Here is a 19,958-nt window from a genome sequence, read left to right as displayed (position 1 = left end):
TAATAGACAGGGTGGGGCTTTACAATAATATTATTATTATTATTATCATTATTATATTTAGTTGTAGAGAATAGACTAGGTGGGGCTTTACAACATTATTATTATTATTATTATTATTATTATATTTCTGAATGAGAGAACAGACTGGGTGGGGCTTTACAACATTATTATTATTATTATTATTATTATTATTATATTTTGTTATAATAATAATAGACAGGGTGGGGCTTTACAACAATATTATTTTGAATGAGAGAAAAGACTGGGTGGGGCTTTACAACATTATTATTATTATTATTATTATATTTTGTTATAATAATAATAGACTGGGTGGGGCTTTACAACAATATTATTTTGAATGAGAGAAAAGACTGGGTGGGGCTTTACAACATTATTATTATTATTATTATTATATTTTGTTATAATAATAATAGACTGGGTGGGGCTTTACAACAATATTATTTTGAATGAGAGAAAAGACTGGGTGGGGCTTTACAACATTATTATTATTATTATTATTATTATCCTGTGCATACAATAATATTATTATTACATATTTTTTTTGCAATCATTATTATATTATTATTATTATTATTATTATTATTATTATTATTATTATATTGTGTTGTAGGGGACAGACAGGGTAGGGTTTTACAACACTATTATTATTGTTAATATTGTTATTATATTATTATTATTATTATTATTATTATTATTATTATTATTATTATTGCTATTATTATATTGTGTTGTAGAGGACAGACAGGGTAGGGTTTTACAACACTTACTATTATTATTGTTATTATTGTTATTATATTATTATTATTATTGCTATTATTATATTGTGTTGTAGAGGATAGACAGGGTAGGGTTTTACAACACTATTACTATTATTATTATTATTATTATTATTGCTACTTTTATATTTTGTTGTAGAGAATAGACAGAGTAGGGTTTTACAACACGATTACTATTATTATTATAGGTGTAATAGGTGGGGCTTTACAACATTATTATTATTATTATTATTATTATTATTATTATATTTCTGAATGAGAGAACAGACTGGGTGGGGCTTTACAACATTATTATTATTATTATTATTATTATTATATGTTATAATAATAATAGACAGGGTGGGGCTTTACAACAATATTATTTTGAATGAGAGAACAGACTGGGTGGGGCTTTACAACATTATTATTATTATTATTATTATTATTATTATTATTGTTATTATATTTTTGAATTAGAGAACAGACTGGGTGGGGCTTTACAACATTATTATTATTATTATTATTATCATTATTATATTTAGTAGACTGGGTGGGGCTTTACAACAATATTATTTTGAATGAGAGAAAAGACTGGGTGGGGCTTTACAACATTATTATTATTATTATTATTATTATATTTTGTTATAATAATAATAGACTGGGTGGGGCTTTACAACATTATTATTATTATTATTATTATATTTTGTTATAATAATAATAGACTGGGTGGGGCTTTACAACAATATTATTTTGAATGAGAGAAAAGACTGGGTGGGGCTTTACAACATTATTATTATTATTATTATTATATTTTGTTATAATAATAATAGACTGGGTGGGGCTTTACAACATTATTATTATTATTATTATTATATTTTGTTATAATAATAATAGACTGGGTGGGGCTTTACAACAATATTATTTTGAATGAGAGAACAGACTGGGTGGGGCTTTACAACATTATTATTATTATTATTATTATATTTTGTTATAATAATAATAGACTGGGTGGGGCTTTACAACAATATTATTTTGAATGAGAGAACAGACTGGGTGGGGCTTTACAACATTATTATTATTATTATTATTATATTTTGTTATAATAATAATAGACTGGGTGGGGCTTTACAACAATATTATTTTGAATGAGAGAACAGACTGGGTGGGGCTTTACAACATTATTATTATTATTATTATTATATTTTGTTATAATAATAATAGACTGGGTGGGGCTTTACAACAATATTATTTTGAATGAGAGAACAGACTGGGTGGGGCTTTACAACATTATTATTATTATTATTATTATATTTTGTTATAATAATAATAGACTGGGTGGGGCTTTACAACAATATTATTTTGAATGAGAGAAAAGACTGGGTGGGGCTTTACAACATTATTATTATTATTATTATTATATTTTGTTATAATAATAATAGACTGGGTGGGGCTTTACAACATTATTATTATTATTATTATTATATTTTGTTATAATAATAATAGACTGGGTGGGGCTTTACAACAATATTATTTTGAATGAGAGAAAAGACTGGGTGGGGCTTTACAACATTATTATTATTATTATTATTATATTTTGTTATAATAATAATAGACTGGGTGGGGCTTTACAACATTATTATTATTATTATTATTATATTTTGTTATAATAATAATAGACTGGGTGGGGCTTTACAACAATATTATTTTGAATGAGAGAACAGACTGGGTGGGGCTTTACAACATTATTATTATTATTATTATTATATTTTGTTATAATAATAATAGACTGGGTGGGGCTTTACAACAATATTATTTTGAATGAGAGAACAGACTGGGTGGGGCTTTACAACATTATTATTATTATTATTATTATATTTTGTTATAATAATAATAGACTGGGTGGGGCTTTACAACAATATTATTTTGAATGAGAGAACAGACTGGGTGGGGCTTTACAACATTATTATTATTATTATTATTATATTTTGTTATAATAATAATAGACTGGGTGGGGCTTTACAACAATATTATTTTGAATGAGAGAACAGACTGGGTGGGGCGGTATTATAACAATGAATGACATCACCGTTAGCCAATAGGGAACAATGTGCGCGCGCTTTTCCTTCTCCTGTCAGCGCGAGGCTCCGCTACACACGGGCCTGATGCTGGGGGCGCGCGCACTGTACTGTTCCACACTGCAACACACGGAGCGCGCACACATGAGGTAACAATCAACAACAGTATACTAAATTCAGTTTTAACTCTATTTTCAGATACCGTATGTAATTATATTTAAAGCAGTTTGTATGTGAAGTGGGTTTAAAGAATTAGCAAGGTTTAGACAAGACAAGAAAACATATGTACATATACGGTATAAACCAGTGTCAGTTGTGTTCATGTTTATTAATGAATGTTTCGCATTGATAATGGAGTATTTAGTGAATAATGTGAGTGCTGCTGTGTTAGATATATATTGTGACGCTGTGTTTATGGTTTTAAAAGGCTGCATTGCGGTTTCTCCCTCTCTTACCCGCCCAGCGCTCTCATAATATCTGTTTTACACACAGAATTAACACAAGCCCGTTTGTTATTACTCTACGGTTTAGCTGCTAGCTCGGTTTGTATTACTTAAGGCCTATAATTTACTATCAGGCACCAGTAATGCTGGAAATATCTGAACTGGTTGGATCTAACCCATCACATACTAGGGCTGTATTTCAAATGACCCCCTGATACAAATGTAGGTGCACTACATAGGGTTCATAAGAATGATTTCCACACACCAGTATGACAAGGCGATTTGGTAACATACTGTATACAGTATATACAGTAGATAGATATGTGACATGATTATAGATTAATGTGACATAATTATAGAACATGTGAACCATTCTTAAAGCAAAACTGCATTTGTGGTACTTTACACCAAACAAAATTGCGTCCACTCACTGTCCATTTTATCAGCTCCACTTACTATATAGAAGCACTTTGTAGTTCTACAATTACTGACTGTAGTCCATCTGTTTCTCTACATGCTTTTTAGTCTGCTTTTACCCTGTTCTTCAATGGTCAGGACCCGCACAGGACCACCACAGAGCAGGTATAATTTAGGTGGTGGATGATTCTCAGCACTGCACTGACACTGACATGGTGGTGGTGTGTTAGTGTGTGTTGTGCTGGAATGAGTGGATCAGACACAGCAGCGCTGCTGGAGTTTTTAAATATCGTGTACACTCACTGTCCACTCTATTAGACGCTCCTACCTAGTTGGTCCACCTTGTAGATGTAAAGTCAGAGACGATCGCTCATCTATTGCTTCTGTTTGAGTTGGTCATCTTCTAGACCTTCATCAGTGGTCACAGGACACTGCCTACGGGACGCTGTTGGCTGGATATTTTTGGTTGGTGGACTATTCTCAGTCCAGCAGTGATCAGTGCTGATGTGTCTTGTCCACTCATAACAGCACAACACACACTAACACACCACCACCATGTCAGTGTCACTGCAGTGCTGAGAATGATCCACCACCTAAATAATACCTCCTCTGTAGTGGTCCTGTGGGGGTCCTGACCATTGAAGAACAGCATGAAAGGGGGCTAACAAAGCATGCAGAGAAACAGATGGACTAAGTCAGTAAATGTAGAACTACAAAGTGCTTCTATATGGTAAGTGAAGCCGATAAAATGGACAGTGAGTGTAGAAACAAGGAGGTGGTTTTAATGTTATGGCTGATCGGTATAGACTAAAGACTTATGCTTATGCTTACGTGACTATTTAAAATGTGATTTATACTCAGGCTGGTCTAACAGGATATGCGTTATATTCCTTTACATTACTTTTTCCAGTACTTTTATGTAGATAGCTTAAGTTTAAAATAGATACTTTGAGCTGGGCTGAGAGATATTAGAAGGCTTTACTACAGATTGCAATTAATTAGAATTAGTAAAACAGTTATGTTTTTGAAGTTTATTTTTTAGATCATTTGACTGGCACATGATATATCTTGTATCTTTATTACTCATCATCTGATAAAGTTCTGCCACCCAAAGTTTATGAGTGGTAAAACCTCTTCGGGGATTCATGGTACTTAGATCAGGTTTTCCACCTTGTGTGTCTTGTGAGATTACTGTTATACTGTTTTTAACTGAATACAGATCTAAAACAATTGCTTGTAATTGCTGTCTGTTTTTGAGTTTGTACTTCAAAGTCTAGCATAGTCCTAAATCACGGTTGTGATGGTGGTGGTGAACATTATTGTTATTATGATTATCAATATGAACTTGGTAATCAAAGTCAAAACTTCAGCAGGCTCCTTTTGTGCACCTTCTATCAGTCTGTGGTGGCCAGTGCTCTTTTCTTTGGAGTGGTTTGCTGAGGTGAGAGTGCTCGAACAACAGACACGAACCGAATTAACAAACTTATCAAAAAGGCCAGCTCCTTAGGTGGATCTGAACAGGACTCAGTTCAGCAGGTAGCAGAGTTAAGAATGCTCACAAAACTTAATCAGTAATCACAAACCATTCACACCCACTTCATGCCCTGGAGGTGTTTTGACAGAGCACCTTCAGTCATAGACTGATTCCTCCCAAATGCAGGACTGAACGCTACATGAAATCTTTCCTTACAACTGCAATCAGACTGTTCAACAACTCATAATAATTTATCTATCTAACTGTTTTATGTCTTTCTAGTTTTCTAGTTTCTGAAGCATGTCCTTATGAAGCCATTCCTGTTCATCGTTCCTCACTTGACAGAGGCATGACTGAAGTGAGGAAACCATCAATGGAGCACTGGTGTTTGTGTGGAACTAAAGAAAATGTTGATCCAGCTATTAAATTCAGGACATGTCAATCTACCTAATTTGATCACTCTACATATGAATCCTTTTCTCCGTCTTGGTCTGTGCGGACTCTTGCTCCATCAGGACATTGGCAGTATTAACCTGGAGCAGATATGGATAAAGGAGACTACTTGGTGGATGCTGCCAAGCAGATTCGCATGGCACTGGATAGAGAAGTCAATGAGGACTATGAAGCTGCATTTAGCTACTACAAGAATGGTGTGGACCTGCTGTTAAATGGAGTTCAAGGTAAAATGTTGTAGTTGTACTTTTAACTTCCATGAAAATCACATAGGTCCACCATATGGCCAGAAGTAGATAGACCCGTCTTCGGCTACTGTATGCTACAAATTACATTTTGGCTGAAATGTTTAAAAATATTAGCCAAAATGTCAGCTTTACCTAATATTTACTAAACTTGGCTTAAGTGAATTTCATGTTATATTTTCAAATCTAGCTGTGTTTGTTGTTTGTTTATTTGTTTATTAGGATTTTAACATCATGTTTTACACTTTGGTTACATTCATGACAGGAACAGTAGTTACTCATTACACAAGGTTCATCAGTTCACACAAGGTTATATCAAAACACAGTCATGGACAATTTAGTATCTCCAATTCACCTCACTTGCATGTTTTTGTATTTGGATTGTGGGAGGAAACCGGTGCACCCGGAGTAAACCCACGCAGACATAGGGAGAACAAACAAACTCCACACAGAAGGGACCCAGACCAACAACAGATTAGCGACTGTATTTTGCCATTTTACTTAGTGCCTTTACTTTCCTAGGCACCAATTAAAAGCTTAAACTGTTGATGTTTTTATTGCAAATTACAGCACAGTGGCCAAAATCCCAAACACAGCAAAAAATCCATAATACTGCTTAGCTTGTTCCAAATGCTATTAAATTTATAAGTGTGTGTGAATATAATTCGTTATTTTGTAAGTGTGCTTATAATTAAAAACCTCCAAACTTTTCCCGGTTATGAAGTAAAACACGAACTCGTTAGAAAGCCAATCAGGCGTTTCATTGACAATCTTCTGTGTGACGCTGCAAACTAAATACATGCAAATAACAGCATTTCTTACTAAAAATTAAAATCAGAAGGTCTGATTGGTTCAGAAAGCGGTTCTTTCAATCATTAGCGCCAATTGTGTAGGAGTGTTCCATTCACATTATCTGTTACTGTGAAGTGCACTACGTATTCCACCATTTTAAGTAGGGAGCGACGCTTCATCACTACACCGGAAGCTGGCTGGAACATTTAGCCATTGCGTGCGTTGCGGGTTAAGATGGCCGAAGCGTTATTAAAGAGCAGAAAAATGACACGATCAGAATGATGTCGGATTATATATATAATTGTCACACGTAACTAATGTTGCTGACTTTTGTTGGACACAAATCATTTTTTGCGAGTCACGAGTTGAGTCATTTGAAACGAGTCCCCATCTCTGTGACAAAACAATGTAGGAATGATTTCTAAATGTCTTTCTAAAGTGAAAAAAACCACCAAAGAATGAATGCTTACTAAACTGAGTTAGTTCCAGAGAGTAGAGTAATGCTACTGGATATCTTGCATAATCTAACTTGTAATAGTTCCCATAAAGGAACAAAACAGATGAATGACCCCATAAACTAGCTAGAAAAAGAGGAACAATATCTTACAAAACACCATAAACATGACAACCTTGGAATGCACAGCCACCTCTTACATGTACTTTCCTTACACTTAAATGATCCCAGATATTATCTTAGTATCTAAACTGCTTGGGTTTCAATTGCCTGGGTTTTTAAACAGCGATTTAGCACAGACCCCTTTTATATGCACTTTCCTATCCTGCTTTTTTATGGTGATGATACACCTGAGTTGTCTAAAACCTAATGCTGCACAAAACGTTTAAGACAATAATTGTAGAATTTGGACTCCTGACTGTGATTTGGGGTTTATCACTGTAACTTTCTTTTAGTGGATCCTAACAAGGAGAGGCGAGAGGCTGTGAAGCGGAAAACCACTCAATATCTGAAGAGAGCAGAAGAGATCTTCAACTCTCATCTACAGAACAATTTTAGCAAAAACAACATGGAGCCAGGGGTATGAAACATTAAGTACATTATATAAACTGCGTAGTGACATCATTTAAATTGAATTAAATGGTTAATTTGTACAGGATTCAGTATATGCGTCATTTTTCTACCCGGATTTGCATGTCAGCATTATACAAGTAGCTAAAAAATAACAAGAATACGGTGTGCACTCATGCCTAAAACCAGGTTTAATTATTACATTACTCTTTTTTATCTATTCATTTATGCATTTTCTCCCATTTGTCTCCCGATTTAGCGTAGTCAGTTTGTCTTCCGCTGCTGGGGGATCCCTGATTGCGTTTGAGCAGGGTATATTGCTGCTCACACCTCCTCCGACACGTGCGCAGTCCAAGCAGACACCTTCTTTTTGCCCATGCTTTAAGCACAGGCACCTCTATCTGCTAATCAGGTTCCTGAAGACCCCACCCACTTAGTCTGGTCACAGTGGCCAATTATTGTCTGCTGCAGGCACTGCCAGTTGTGCCTGCTAGGTGGTGCCCAGCCGACCTGTCGAACCCGAGTGTTCAGAATCTCGGCGCTGGTGTGCTAGCGGAATGTCCTGCTGCACTACCTAGGCTATTATTACATTATCTCATCTTTCAAATGAGAAAACCTTCATTTTTTTGGCTGCTCCTCAATTTAGAGGTTGCCAGAACAGACCTGATTTAGCACAGTTTTTAAATTGAATTCCGTTCCTGACGCAACCCTCTTTATTTTTGTCCGGGCTTGGGACTGGCACTGACATGGCAGTGACATTGACAGTTGCACCTCCTAATAGCTAAGCTGTCTGGCCAACCTGCCAATCATGTAGTCACCATCATCACCATCCCACCATCATCTCTACTTACACTGTACTGGAGCTGCTGTAACACTCAAATTTCCCCATGGGGATCAATAAAGGAATCTTATCTTATGTGTAGATACCTTACTGACTTATAGTAGTGTGCTAGCAAACAAATAAATATATAATATGGCAGCATTAGCTTTATGGTAAAGGAACTGGACCACTGCAAAGTTGCCACTGCTAAACAAAGCCCTTATACCTCATTTGCTTGCACTGTGTTTGGTCACAGCTGTAAGTCTGCTAAATTATATACATGTAAGCACTTCTTATATAGTCTCAAACTAACCCAGGGTTTAATATCATTTTCTCCATTTTTTTTTACCACATGCAATATGATTCTTACTCACTTTCCAGTGACTCATCCTGGACACATCCCTTCACTTCCATGTCTAATATGACTTATGACATATTTGGTTATTGAAAAGAGAAGCATGTCAAAGATGTTAGACGTCAACCTGTCCTTCTTATCCTCTTTATTTTCTATTTACCATTAATCAAACATCAAATCAGAGTAGCTTATTAGCTATTGACATTTCATGTCAATCAGCCACTTTATCCTGGTCAGGGTCACAACAGGTCTGGTTCACACTATGTGCAAGGTTGGAATACCCAGAACAAGACCAACCACCCCCAGACATAGCCAAAAGCACCACTTAGATTCAAACTCGGATCTCAGCAGTGGGTGCTAGTGTAATCCAGGAACCTTGTGTAATCTTCACTTGCTAAAGAACACACTAACTTCTGAATTACTGAGTTCATGCTCAGTTTAAACCAACTGTGTAGCAATAATGATTGTTTTTTGCTCACCAGGGTTACAGTAGTCTGAGATTCAGGTCTATTAGACATCTCAGCTCACCGGTGGAGGATCTGGAGATGTGTAAAGTTGTAGGCATCATTGATAAGGTAAGAACCCCACATCAGACATCTACTAACTGGAACTTTTGGTACTTTTCCAGTGAGTACAACATTTCTATTTTGAGAAGTACAGGTACCACAAAGTATTCATTTATCCACCTTCATCAACTACATTATTCTGGTCAGGGTCCGGTCCATCAAAAAACACTGGACGCAATGCAAGAACACCCTGGACGCCAATCAATTGCAGGGCTTCAGCCACTCCTCTCAGACGTAGCCAGACATTTCAGTTTAGATGCCCAGCCAGCCAGCTGATAGTAGTGGGCTAGCATAGAGCACCGGTACCACAAATACTATGTCAAATATGTTTACACTTAGGGTGGCTTTTGCACAACTGGGTGCTGTACAGCTGCTTGAGTCCTAAGGACCTTAATTCGATTTTTGCCATAAACCCATCCAGTCCATCACAGGCCCTTGCAATTGCCCATTCCCTTTCTCCCAGACATAGTCAATCATGTCTATATTTAGATGCCCCAAAGGCTGATAGGATTGCTGGGGATTCAAACCTTTGATCCCAACAATGGGCGAGCGCAGTTTAAGGCTGTGCATATTACATTTTATTTACTAAGGGTACATCAGCAGTGTTGCAGTGAGCATTTACCAGGTCCCTGTTTTGGCTGCAGATCTGAAATCTGCTGTAACTAAATACTCTGTAATAGTATATTAGATTGATTATACATAAAACATAAACCGATGTTTGGGAGGAGCTAGGCCACCATCGCTGAGATCTGGGTGTGCATCTCAGTGATTTTATCAGACGACTATGGGGTGTACATAGACATGATTGGCTATGTCTGAGGAGGCTGGCTGAAGCCATGAAATGGATTTGCCACCCTTACAAGGGTATTCCTACCTTGTGCCTAGTGTTTCCTGGTAAAACCAGATTTGCTGTGACCCTGACCTGAATAAAGCAGTTGATGAACTTAAAATAAAATGAATAATAAAACATGAATAAAAGGCATGCAAGTTGTCTCATGTTAATCTTTTTTTTTTTATCCCATTTTCAACATTAGCTCTGTATGTACCAGAAGTAATATCACTCTAAATTTATTGACTCATTCTTCCGAATGTTTAAGACTTTATGTAATAATAAGAATACTATTTTAAAACTATTTAGGGAGACAGCATGGTTTTATTCTTGCTTTTCCATGGTTCTTTTTTTCTGCCCAAGGCTTACTTTTTAACCCAGACCTAGAATATGAACTAAAAGTTAAAGAAATCCTTTTAAACACTGATGTGTCCTTTACGGTGTATTTATTTTAACACCAGTGTCTTCATTTAAAATGACGTAATTTAGTAATAAATGTACCTTTTTGAATGTGTTTTTATGGCTTAATGACCGACCATTTCTATTATTTGACTGCAACTTTTGAACTTGGTGCCCTGTGAAAAGTGCAATTAGGTGATGTCAAATGTAAATCGCAGCATGCTACAGTTGTGTTGAACTGAACTCAAATGTCAGATGTTATGTTTATGTGCATAGCATTCGCTGATTCTCATTTGCATTGTGCCTTGTCACCTTTGACCATCAAGCTCATAGAATGAAGTTAATGGTTACTGTAGGTGTACCTCAGTCAAGTGTGGTTTCCGGTCACACATGATGTATCTGTGAGAATTGAAACAAAAATGAAACACTATTTTTAAGGAGTACTCGGTTTTCTGTGATATTCAAGAAAACAGAACTGAAACAGGCAGAGTTTCAGTGTTACAGTGTTCAGCTGCAGAACTGTTACCAATTATTAATGTTGAAAATGGGATTAAAAAAGAAAGAGTTTGTGGAAAGCCTTTTTTAAATGGGTGGAGGCTGGTATAGCTACAAATAATGTATAGCAACTTCATATTAATTGTAATTTATGGTAGTTGTGAAATGGAATGTCCAAGCTAATGGTTAGTTATCCTTATTCTGCATTTCATATAGTCTTTATACTATTGAAACATATACCCCATGCATACAGGACTGTATGATAAACTATTGTTGCTTTATTGTTTGCATCATGCTTCGAACAGTGAGTAAATCTTGTCCACTGTATTCTACTCCATATTTTAATTTGAGCTTGTGTTTGTAGGTTCTGACTGTCCAAAACCTCATTAGCAAGGAGACGTTTGTGATTAAGGTGGGTGTTTTACCTGCAGTCATATACTCATGCTACAGCACTGTATAGATAACTCTAGCTTTGAGGCTTTATCAGTCTACTGTACTACAGTCTGACCTAAAGGCTAATAGCATCCCCGGTCTCGTTTCAGCCCACAAAACTATTATTATTGATTCAACTAAAAGCTTTTCTGCTTCTCAGACCAAACCATTGTATGTTTTTAAAACCAGATGCAAGGTTTAGAAAGCAGACAGAGTAAGCAGATATGGCCTGAATATAAAATTTGCTTAGTTAGTTACTTAATTCAAATTATTAATTATTGGATAAATATTATTAATAAATATACACTGACTAAGCACTTTAGTAAATATTCCTGTCTGGTATGTACTGTACATTCATTGATTAATTTATAAACCTCACCAACCACCAATATGCGCTGCTTAAAAATCCCAACACTGCTTTATCTACCAGTACCACACACAGTACCAAGTTACTGCCATGTTAGTGTCATTGCAGTGCTAAAAAATAGTCTACCACCCAAATAACATCTTGTCAAGTGGGCGTCACTTTATATTGGTAAATGGGAAATAGGGTCATTGGGCTGTAGATGGGCTGCAGTCAGTAACTGTATATCTTGAAAGTCTATCTGTATGGTAGATGTTTTATACAATAAATGTATGTGCCAGACACCTTAAACAAATCTATGGCAGATGTTTATATAAGAAATCACAGATGAGGCAAATTAAGTGTGGTTAGTAAGTTTCCAATAATTGAATGTTGTAATCCGTTGGGTGGGCGTCTATGTACAGACATGAGTGGCTATGTCTGCCAGGGAGGGCCAAAGCCCTGTGATGGATTGGCACCCTGTCCAGGGTATTCTTGCCTTGCGCTCTGTTTATCAGTAGAGCTGGTAGAGAGTAGTAGAGAGTAAAGTGGTTGATGGAAATGGCATGAAAATGAAAAATACTGAATATTTTTGATTGTAACTTGATATTTTTTTCTGTTCACTAGAGCCTGCCTAAGTCAAGCTGGGAAAATCGAGGACGTCCCACCATCATCCCTCAAGGAGTTCCGTTCATGGTAAAGTTACTGAGGTACTACGTTAGCGAGGACTCAGTGTTCCTGCATTTGGAACATGTTCAAGGTGAGCCCAGAAGTGTGCTGTGCTAAACAAAATACAAGCATAGATTTTTATACACATAGCCAGCTGTTCATTATACAGAAACAAACGGAAATACTGGCAGATAATATTCTGACTGTAATTTAGATTAAAATTAAACTTGATTTATATACACAGCTAGACTGAATTGGGCAGGTTGCGTCTCACCACTGAGGCGCCAGGTAGGGATGTTACGATACACTCTACCCACGATGCGATGTGATTCACGATACTGGGTTCACGATACGATTTTCCCAGTTTTTTAAACAAAATGAAATTGAAGACAAATTATGACAAAGTTTCCTTTTATTATTTCTCTTTAAAAAACAAAATGAAATCGTTTATTTATCTAAATAATGAATGCCCTTTTATTTTTGAGGTAGGTACAAACTATGCAAAACAAAGCTGCACATGTCCCTTTTTGTGTAAAAAAAAAAACTGAAATGAAATTTTAAAACAAATCTCACATGAATAATACAGATAAAGAAAGTATCCTAGCATAAAATGAAAAATTCCGAACCTGGCAACCATGTAGTGACGTCAACCAGGCGAGGTGAATAGTGCCAGTGCTCTCTGCTGTTTAAAGTGAATATCGATTCATTATACATGTAAACCGATTTGAATCGTTACACATGTGAGTCAATTTTTAACCGTCTTGTGGTGCATTGTTACATCCCTAGTGCCAGGTTTAGCCCCGTACTTACAAGAGTATTGAACCCAATATGCAGGATGCTTTATAACGTGGCTCAGCTGCTGAAGTAGTTCGACAGTGAGCCACGTTAAAGTCGTGTTCTTCTGCATTGCGTGTTCTTCTATTTTTGTGCCTTGTAAGCTGCTATATAACTTACTCTATACGCCCTTAATGGCTAAATATGGTCACAATAGCTTAAAAGTCCTTTATAATCATTATATTGATAACCATTATAATGTTGATTTTCAAATGTCTCTGATGTCTCTTAACTGTCATTATGTTAAGGTTTTTAATTTTAAGATCTGTAAAACGGGTGCATGGTGGCACAGCAGTAAATTACGCAAAGCCCCTCACAATGGAATCCAGGATTTTAATTCCAAGCGGTGCTATTGGCTACATGTAGACATGAGTGGCTGAGTCTGCCAGGGATGGCCAAAGCCCTGTGATTGATCGGCACCCTGTACAGGGTATTCCTGCCTTGCTCTCAGTGTTTGTCAGTACAGTTAAGTCTGTCCTGACCCTGATTATGATTAAGTGGTTGATGGAAATGGCATGAAAATAAAAAATGAAATGATTATTGTTTTAATTACAAAAGACATGGTTTTAATTTGAGATCATATTGCTCAATCCTACCCTCACAGGTGGTAAACTCTTCTCCAAACTGCACCGGATCAGAAGTGACCCAGCCAGAGAATACCCTGAATGCTTTAGCCCCAACCAGCACAAGATCCAGCTCAAAAACAGCTACACATCTCCTATTCTACACCAGCTAAATGGTGGGAGCACACACAGACCTTCTGCAGTTCCTAAACAAGAGATTTTGGAAAGTCCAGACCCAGACTTATTGACTTGGAATGAAACTCAGCATCAGCTTGAGAGCTGTGGCACACACTCGTACTGTGAGGAAACAGGATGCCTGCAGAACTCCAGATCGGATAAGGATCAGGTCTGGCAAAAGCCCTCCTCAAACCCTTGTGCAATAAGGACAGATTCTGTTTCCTGTCTTAATGGTCAGCACGATCGTTTCATATCTCAGGACAGTTTTCCTCTTCCAGTTCATCCGTGTGTAATTGTGGATACTCGAGATCCACTCAGTGTTACTAACGACCTTTTAGGGAATGACGTTCATATCGAGCGGATCGACTCCAGCTTAGATTTTGATAAAGCTTGGACTGCTCATAAGCCGGCTCAGGAACACGTACATTTGCCAGATACAGGGTCAAATTCGGATATTCTGGGTATCAATAATGCAGCTCAGATCACGCTGAGTTCTTTATTTGGTGATGCCACTCAGCCAACACTCTGTAGCACTGTCAACGTCCTTCCACAGAAAGTTCGTATAGTTCCCAACGCCTCATGTTTACCCTCACAGGGACAAAAGCAAGAGGGTAATACTCATAGTACTCACGGAAGAACAAACCATTGCTCAGAAACTCTCGTCCACACAGAGAGGTGCCACCTTGTGGCTAACCTAAGCTCAGGAAATCCTCAACCAGGCACACTAAAGCCTCTAGTGCAACACAAACCACAAAGACCTGCACATTTTTTATTTGACTTTACATCCAATACAAATGAGGATGGTGTGAACAGAGACTTGGTTGAGGATGGAACAAATAACTGGGAACACTTTAGCCCTACTTACAAAGATGAAGCAAGCGATGCATTCTTCACCCACTCTTCCCTCAGCACTATCAACCCGTCTCATTGGCACAATAATTCTAAAGAACCAGAGGAGGAGCCACTTATAGAGGTTGATGGCTGGTGCCACTTGCCTAAGATTAGGACTAAGAGCTACAGTGTTAAGCAACAACGCAGTCGATGGGGTCTTCCAGAGGCAGAGGTGCAAATGTGGGGTGCTCAAATCCTGCTAGCTCTCGAGAGCCTTCATGAGCAAGGCATTGTGTGCCGCGATTTGAACCCTAGGAATATCTTGCTCAACAGCAGTGGTGAGTATGTCCCTGGACAATTTTTGTATTCCTACTGTGCCTAAGATGTACACTGATGTATTTTTTATCAAGTACACCTACCATATACAGTCATATCCACTAGTGGTGGTAAAATCGGTTCTTTTTATAGACTCGGGTTAATCTGAGTAATGTGATCTGGTTCACTTGAGTCACTTGAGTCCACCACCCACCCATTAAATAAATAAAATAAATTACAATTGTAAGGATACACAGACACATTGTTAGTTTACAGATGTTTATTTTAAGTTTTAATTTAAATTCCACACACCAGAAAACAAACAAACACAACTTAAACACAAATAACAACAAATTGAACTCATAGGATCCGGGTTAATTAAGACCTCGGACTTGTGATTCCTAATTCAGTACGAAGATTCGAATCATTAACCCGGGTGATTCAGGAACCGCCCAGCTCTAATATCCACATAATGTGGTCAAATTTCATGTTTTGTTGAATTTTTGGGGTGGGGTTCATATTTTATATGTTATAATTCCATTTAATTTTAGAATATTAAAAATAATACTCAAAACATTCATATATTTTCATATATTATTTGCAGTATGGAATATTTAACCAATAAACTGTAACTATGGATTAAAATCTGGAAATGTTTGTTCCTCAAGGTTTCCACAGAACATGAAAATTTACCAGTGGTGGCCAAGCCTTTGCATAAGACTGCATGTGCAAATTGCTGGTACACAATTATTGAATGTAGGCTATCTGTTGCTACAATTTGTCAGTCCCCCTCTTGTCTGAGCAGTAATTTATCATTTAGCGAGTGTATAAATGGAGGGCGGAAGTGTGTGTATAAAATTTGAATTAGAATTATTAACCTGCTTATTGCGGAATGTTAAAAATTAGTGTTACTTGAATATACTAAAAACTTCTTTACTCTTATTTTACCTCTGTCCCAACTTTTTTGAGTGTATTGCAGGTGTCAATTTATATTAGTTTATATTTACTAATATATTTACTGTATGGCAGTTGTAGCCTAGCGGTTACGGTATTGGACTAGTAATCAAAAGGCTGCTGGTTCAAGCCCCACCACTGACAGGTTGCAACTGTTGGGCCCTTGAGCAAGACCCTTAATCCTCAATTGCTTAGATTGTATACGGTCACAGTTCTGTAAGTCGCTTTGGATAAAAACATCTGCTAAATTCAATTCTGTTCAAATATCATAAGGAATTTAAATAAACAATGTGTTAATCAAAACTAACGAGGTGTATTCTGAATAGGAAAGGTGTGTCTGACATACTTTGGCCAGTGGACAGAGGTTCAGTCTGAAATTAACCCTACAGCTATGGAACAGATGTACTGTGCACCAGGTGAGTAAGCATAGGAACTTTAATAGGAAATTTAATTTAATATTTTACTATTTGGTCTGTTTAAATCATAAATTTGGTTTTGTATGAATTTTCTACAATGTTATGTAAAAGTACTTTAAATGTATGATGTCTTCTTCTGATATTTATTTACCACATCTCTATTGTATGTTTTTTTGCTTAAAATACAATATATAAAATACATAAATTTATTCTGGTTACTTTATGCCTTTCCTAAGATTTGTGTGACCTTACTCAAACAATAATGCAGGACCACAAATGATTTCCCCAAAAAGTGCATTATACAGATTTAAAGCTGAACTTTACCTTTGGCTGAATAATTTATGGCAGCATAGTTCCTGAGGTCCTGGGTTTAATCCATGCTTCTGGTTACTGGATAGTTGGTAATTGGATTTTCAAATGGATTTCCTCTGGGTACTCCATTTTCCTTTCACCTTAAAGAAACACACAATAGCTAAATTGTGTAATTTATGATGGATTTGCTCCATTACTGACATATGACTTGCCAAGAGCAGTCTGTGAGATTATGATTGGGGTAAAAAAAAAAGGGCTGCATAATTGTTTACTTTAGGTTTCTAAATGGTCAATCCTGTAGGACACTGCCCAAGTCTTCTGTCCTTATTAGGCCTTTATAAGCTGGAGCAGGTGCTGACAGAAGCAGGGAAAACCTGAAACTCTGCCGGTCTGTTTGCCTGCAGGATTGACATTAAAAATCTTTGTTTTACTGAATGCTGAAAAAGCTGCTCTATGATTATTTGAGCAAGCACGTTTAGTGATAATTGTATATAAGTTATAAATGCATTAGATAAATGGTTAGGTTTAATAACTATGTTTTATTAATTTGGGAACAGAGATTGGAGGTGTATCCAAAATCACTGAATCCTGTGACTGGTGGAGTCTTGGAGCTTTACTGTTTGAACTCCTGACTGGAATGGTAAGCAAACACTAGCACTCTTTTAAAGCAACATATCTTATTTACAAAGATTTACATATAAATTTATGATTTACAAAGCCAGTATTTGATTAAAACAATGAGTCAAGGCTGTAATGACACATTTTAAGAGACTGTGTGAACAAACTGAGTGCTTAGCCTGTCATTTCATGTAATGGACTAAAAATAATCTACTAAGATATCCCGGTCCAAAACAACCACTGGATGTGTTATGGGTCGAATCGTATCGAATCTCAGCTCTGCCTTTCCAACTAGGCTTGGCGGCTGCATGAACAACGATTGGCTGTTGTTCTTAGGGGTAAGAAAGTTGGATCATAGGTCCTTATGACTGGTGCGACTGCGGCGCCTGCACAGGGCTGAGGAATAATGCTGATGGGGGTGTGGCCCTCCGTACACAGTGCCCGTCAAGTGTATGAACTTGACTCGTGCAGGTGAAAAATGCACTATCTGTACTGACTGTACGTACCGGAGCAGGCGCATGTCAGTTGAGAGGCGTCCTCAGTCAGCGGTGAAGGGTCAGTTAGTATAGAGGACGCATTCAGGGTAATTGAACACGACTAGACTGGGAGATAAAAATTGGGGGGAAAAAGAGGGGAAAAAATATAAATAAAAAAAAAATTGCAATTTGTTAATTCTCTGGAATCTTTATTTAACTAACAAAAGCTAGGGTCAAAGTGCAGGTCAGTAAGTCTTTGGATATTAAGGCTTCTGTGCAAGAGAAAGCCACTGTTCCTACTTTTCCTTGTCCACTTGATTAGCAAGGACTGTAATTGGGGTCCAGACCTAAAAGCAAGGGCTTTTTTTTTACATGACAGCCTTGAAGTCCATGCCACCTTTAAGCTTGTTTGACTATAAACAGTGTCACCAAGTTCAAGCAGCTAATTCATGACAGACCTGTTTTGTTGGTTCTTCTGACCACCCTGACAAATTTCATTTGTCAATGTCATTTGTAATGGTTACAGTTGATCTAACCAAGGTTAAATAACATTATACAGCTTTTTACAGTACTACCTCTATTGGAGAGATGCCACACAAAATTTCATTGTACCTGTGTATAGTGACCATAAAGATTCTATTATATTCTAAAAATGTATGTGTTAACTGTATATTTTCGACCCATCATTTTTTGCCATATTTAAGAACTTAATTTTGCAAAAGTATGTTACATTGATTAAATAATTGAAATTCCAAGACTTTTGAAGCATACATGTCAATTATAATGTGTATGTGAACTTTAACTGTGTATGTGTGAGCGCTTGTGTGGTGCAGCATTCTATAATACTAGCCTAACACTGCTGAGATCCGGGTTTGAGTCTCAGAAGTACTATTTGCAAGCCAGGGGTCTACACAGACCAGGGTATTCCCGGCTTGCGCCCAGTGTTTCCTGGTGGAATCAAACTGGTTGATGAAAATAGAAAAATGACCAATAATCATTTTCTTGTTTGTGTGAAATAAACCCTTTTTTATTATTTCAGCCTCTGTGGCAGTGTCATCCTACAGGAGTGCATCCACACACACAGCTTCTCATTCCAGACCATCTGAGCACTGCAGCTGCCTCCCTACTCACAGAGGTATGTCTAGTTTCCATACCTAAACAGACACACATCCTGTAACATGAAGTGCCTGGAAATCCAAAAACAGTTTCATCTTTTACTCTCGTCAACAATATCCTGTTCTTGCTGTTACAGCTTCTTCAGTATGATGCTGGCTATCGACTGGGCTCTGGAGGAGGCGGTGTGAGTGATATTAAGTGCCACCCTTTCTTTAACTCTGTTCCTTGGCACCAGCTGAGCAGTTAAGAGACGCAGCAGGCTAATGAACACCTAAACACAGCTGAGATGAAGTCATTCTGTCTTTAGCAAGGCCAGCTGGCATCATTTTGAGGAGGTCGGATGTCCGGGGAATGTAATTTAAAAACAGCTTTTTTCAAGTCAATAGCATTAGTGAGATTTGAACCCTGTAGCTTGAGATCTTATTAGATCACATTTTATATAATGATTTTTAATCACCACATCCAAACCACATCCCTTGTGCTACAAAGTGTGTAATTATACCATTCAAAGTGCAGTAATTAGACGTATTGGTTAGTAGAAGTGTGTGATTTGGGCAACAGCCACTTTGAAAGCTAAAAGCACAGATTAGCTTGTACAGTTTAAACCGAGCTTGTTCCCTCTGTAATGAATCTGTTTTATTTACCCTTGAGCCAAAATCAAAAGAGTTTCTCCAGACTTCCATCACATCAGAGAAAAAATCTAGCACTGAGAAACTACCGTGTTCCAACTGTTTATGAA

At 37.1% G+C, this 19,958-nt stretch overlaps 1 protein-coding gene across 1 annotated transcript; it reads left to right on the top strand.

Moving 5' to 3' along the window:
- The first annotated feature begins 5,539 nt into the window (after window positions 1–5,539).
- rps6kl1 (ribosomal protein S6 kinase-like 1) lies at window positions 5,540–19,623 on the top strand. Its single transcript, XM_063006736.1, has 10 exons — window positions 5,540–5,865; window positions 7,585–7,709; window positions 9,357–9,449; window positions 11,528–11,575; window positions 12,566–12,698; window positions 14,046–15,350; window positions 16,608–16,697; window positions 17,567–17,649; window positions 19,143–19,238; window positions 19,356–19,623. The coding sequence occupies exons 1-10, from the start codon at window positions 5,730–5,732 to the stop codon at window positions 19,464–19,466; spliced, it is 2,220 nt and encodes a 739-aa protein (XP_062862806.1). The 5' UTR covers window positions 5,540–5,729; the 3' UTR covers window positions 19,467–19,623.
- The last annotated feature ends 335 nt before the right edge of the window (window positions 19,624–19,958 follow it).

The sequence above is a fragment of the Trichomycterus rosablanca genome, chromosome 13 (assembly GCF_030014385.1).
Source record: "Trichomycterus rosablanca isolate fTriRos1 chromosome 13, fTriRos1.hap1, whole genome shotgun sequence".
NCBI lineage: Eukaryota > Metazoa > Chordata > Actinopteri > Siluriformes > Trichomycteridae > Trichomycterus > Trichomycterus rosablanca.
This window is presented reverse-complemented; position numbering and strand designations above follow the sequence as displayed.

Excerpts from the sequence above, each read along its gene's own strand:
- rps6kl1 (XM_063006736.1), top strand. The coding sequence starts at position 5,730 with ATGGATAAAGGAGACTACTTGGTGGATGCTGCCAAGCAGATTCGCATG. Across the intron at positions 7,710-9,356 it reads AAAACAACATGGAGCCAGGG|GGTTACAGTAGTCTGAGATT; the intron begins GTATGAAACATT and ends TTTGCTCACCAG. Across the intron at positions 17,650-19,142 it reads TTGAACTCCTGACTGGAATG|CCTCTGTGGCAGTGTCATCC; the intron begins GTAAGCAAACAC and ends TTATTATTTCAG.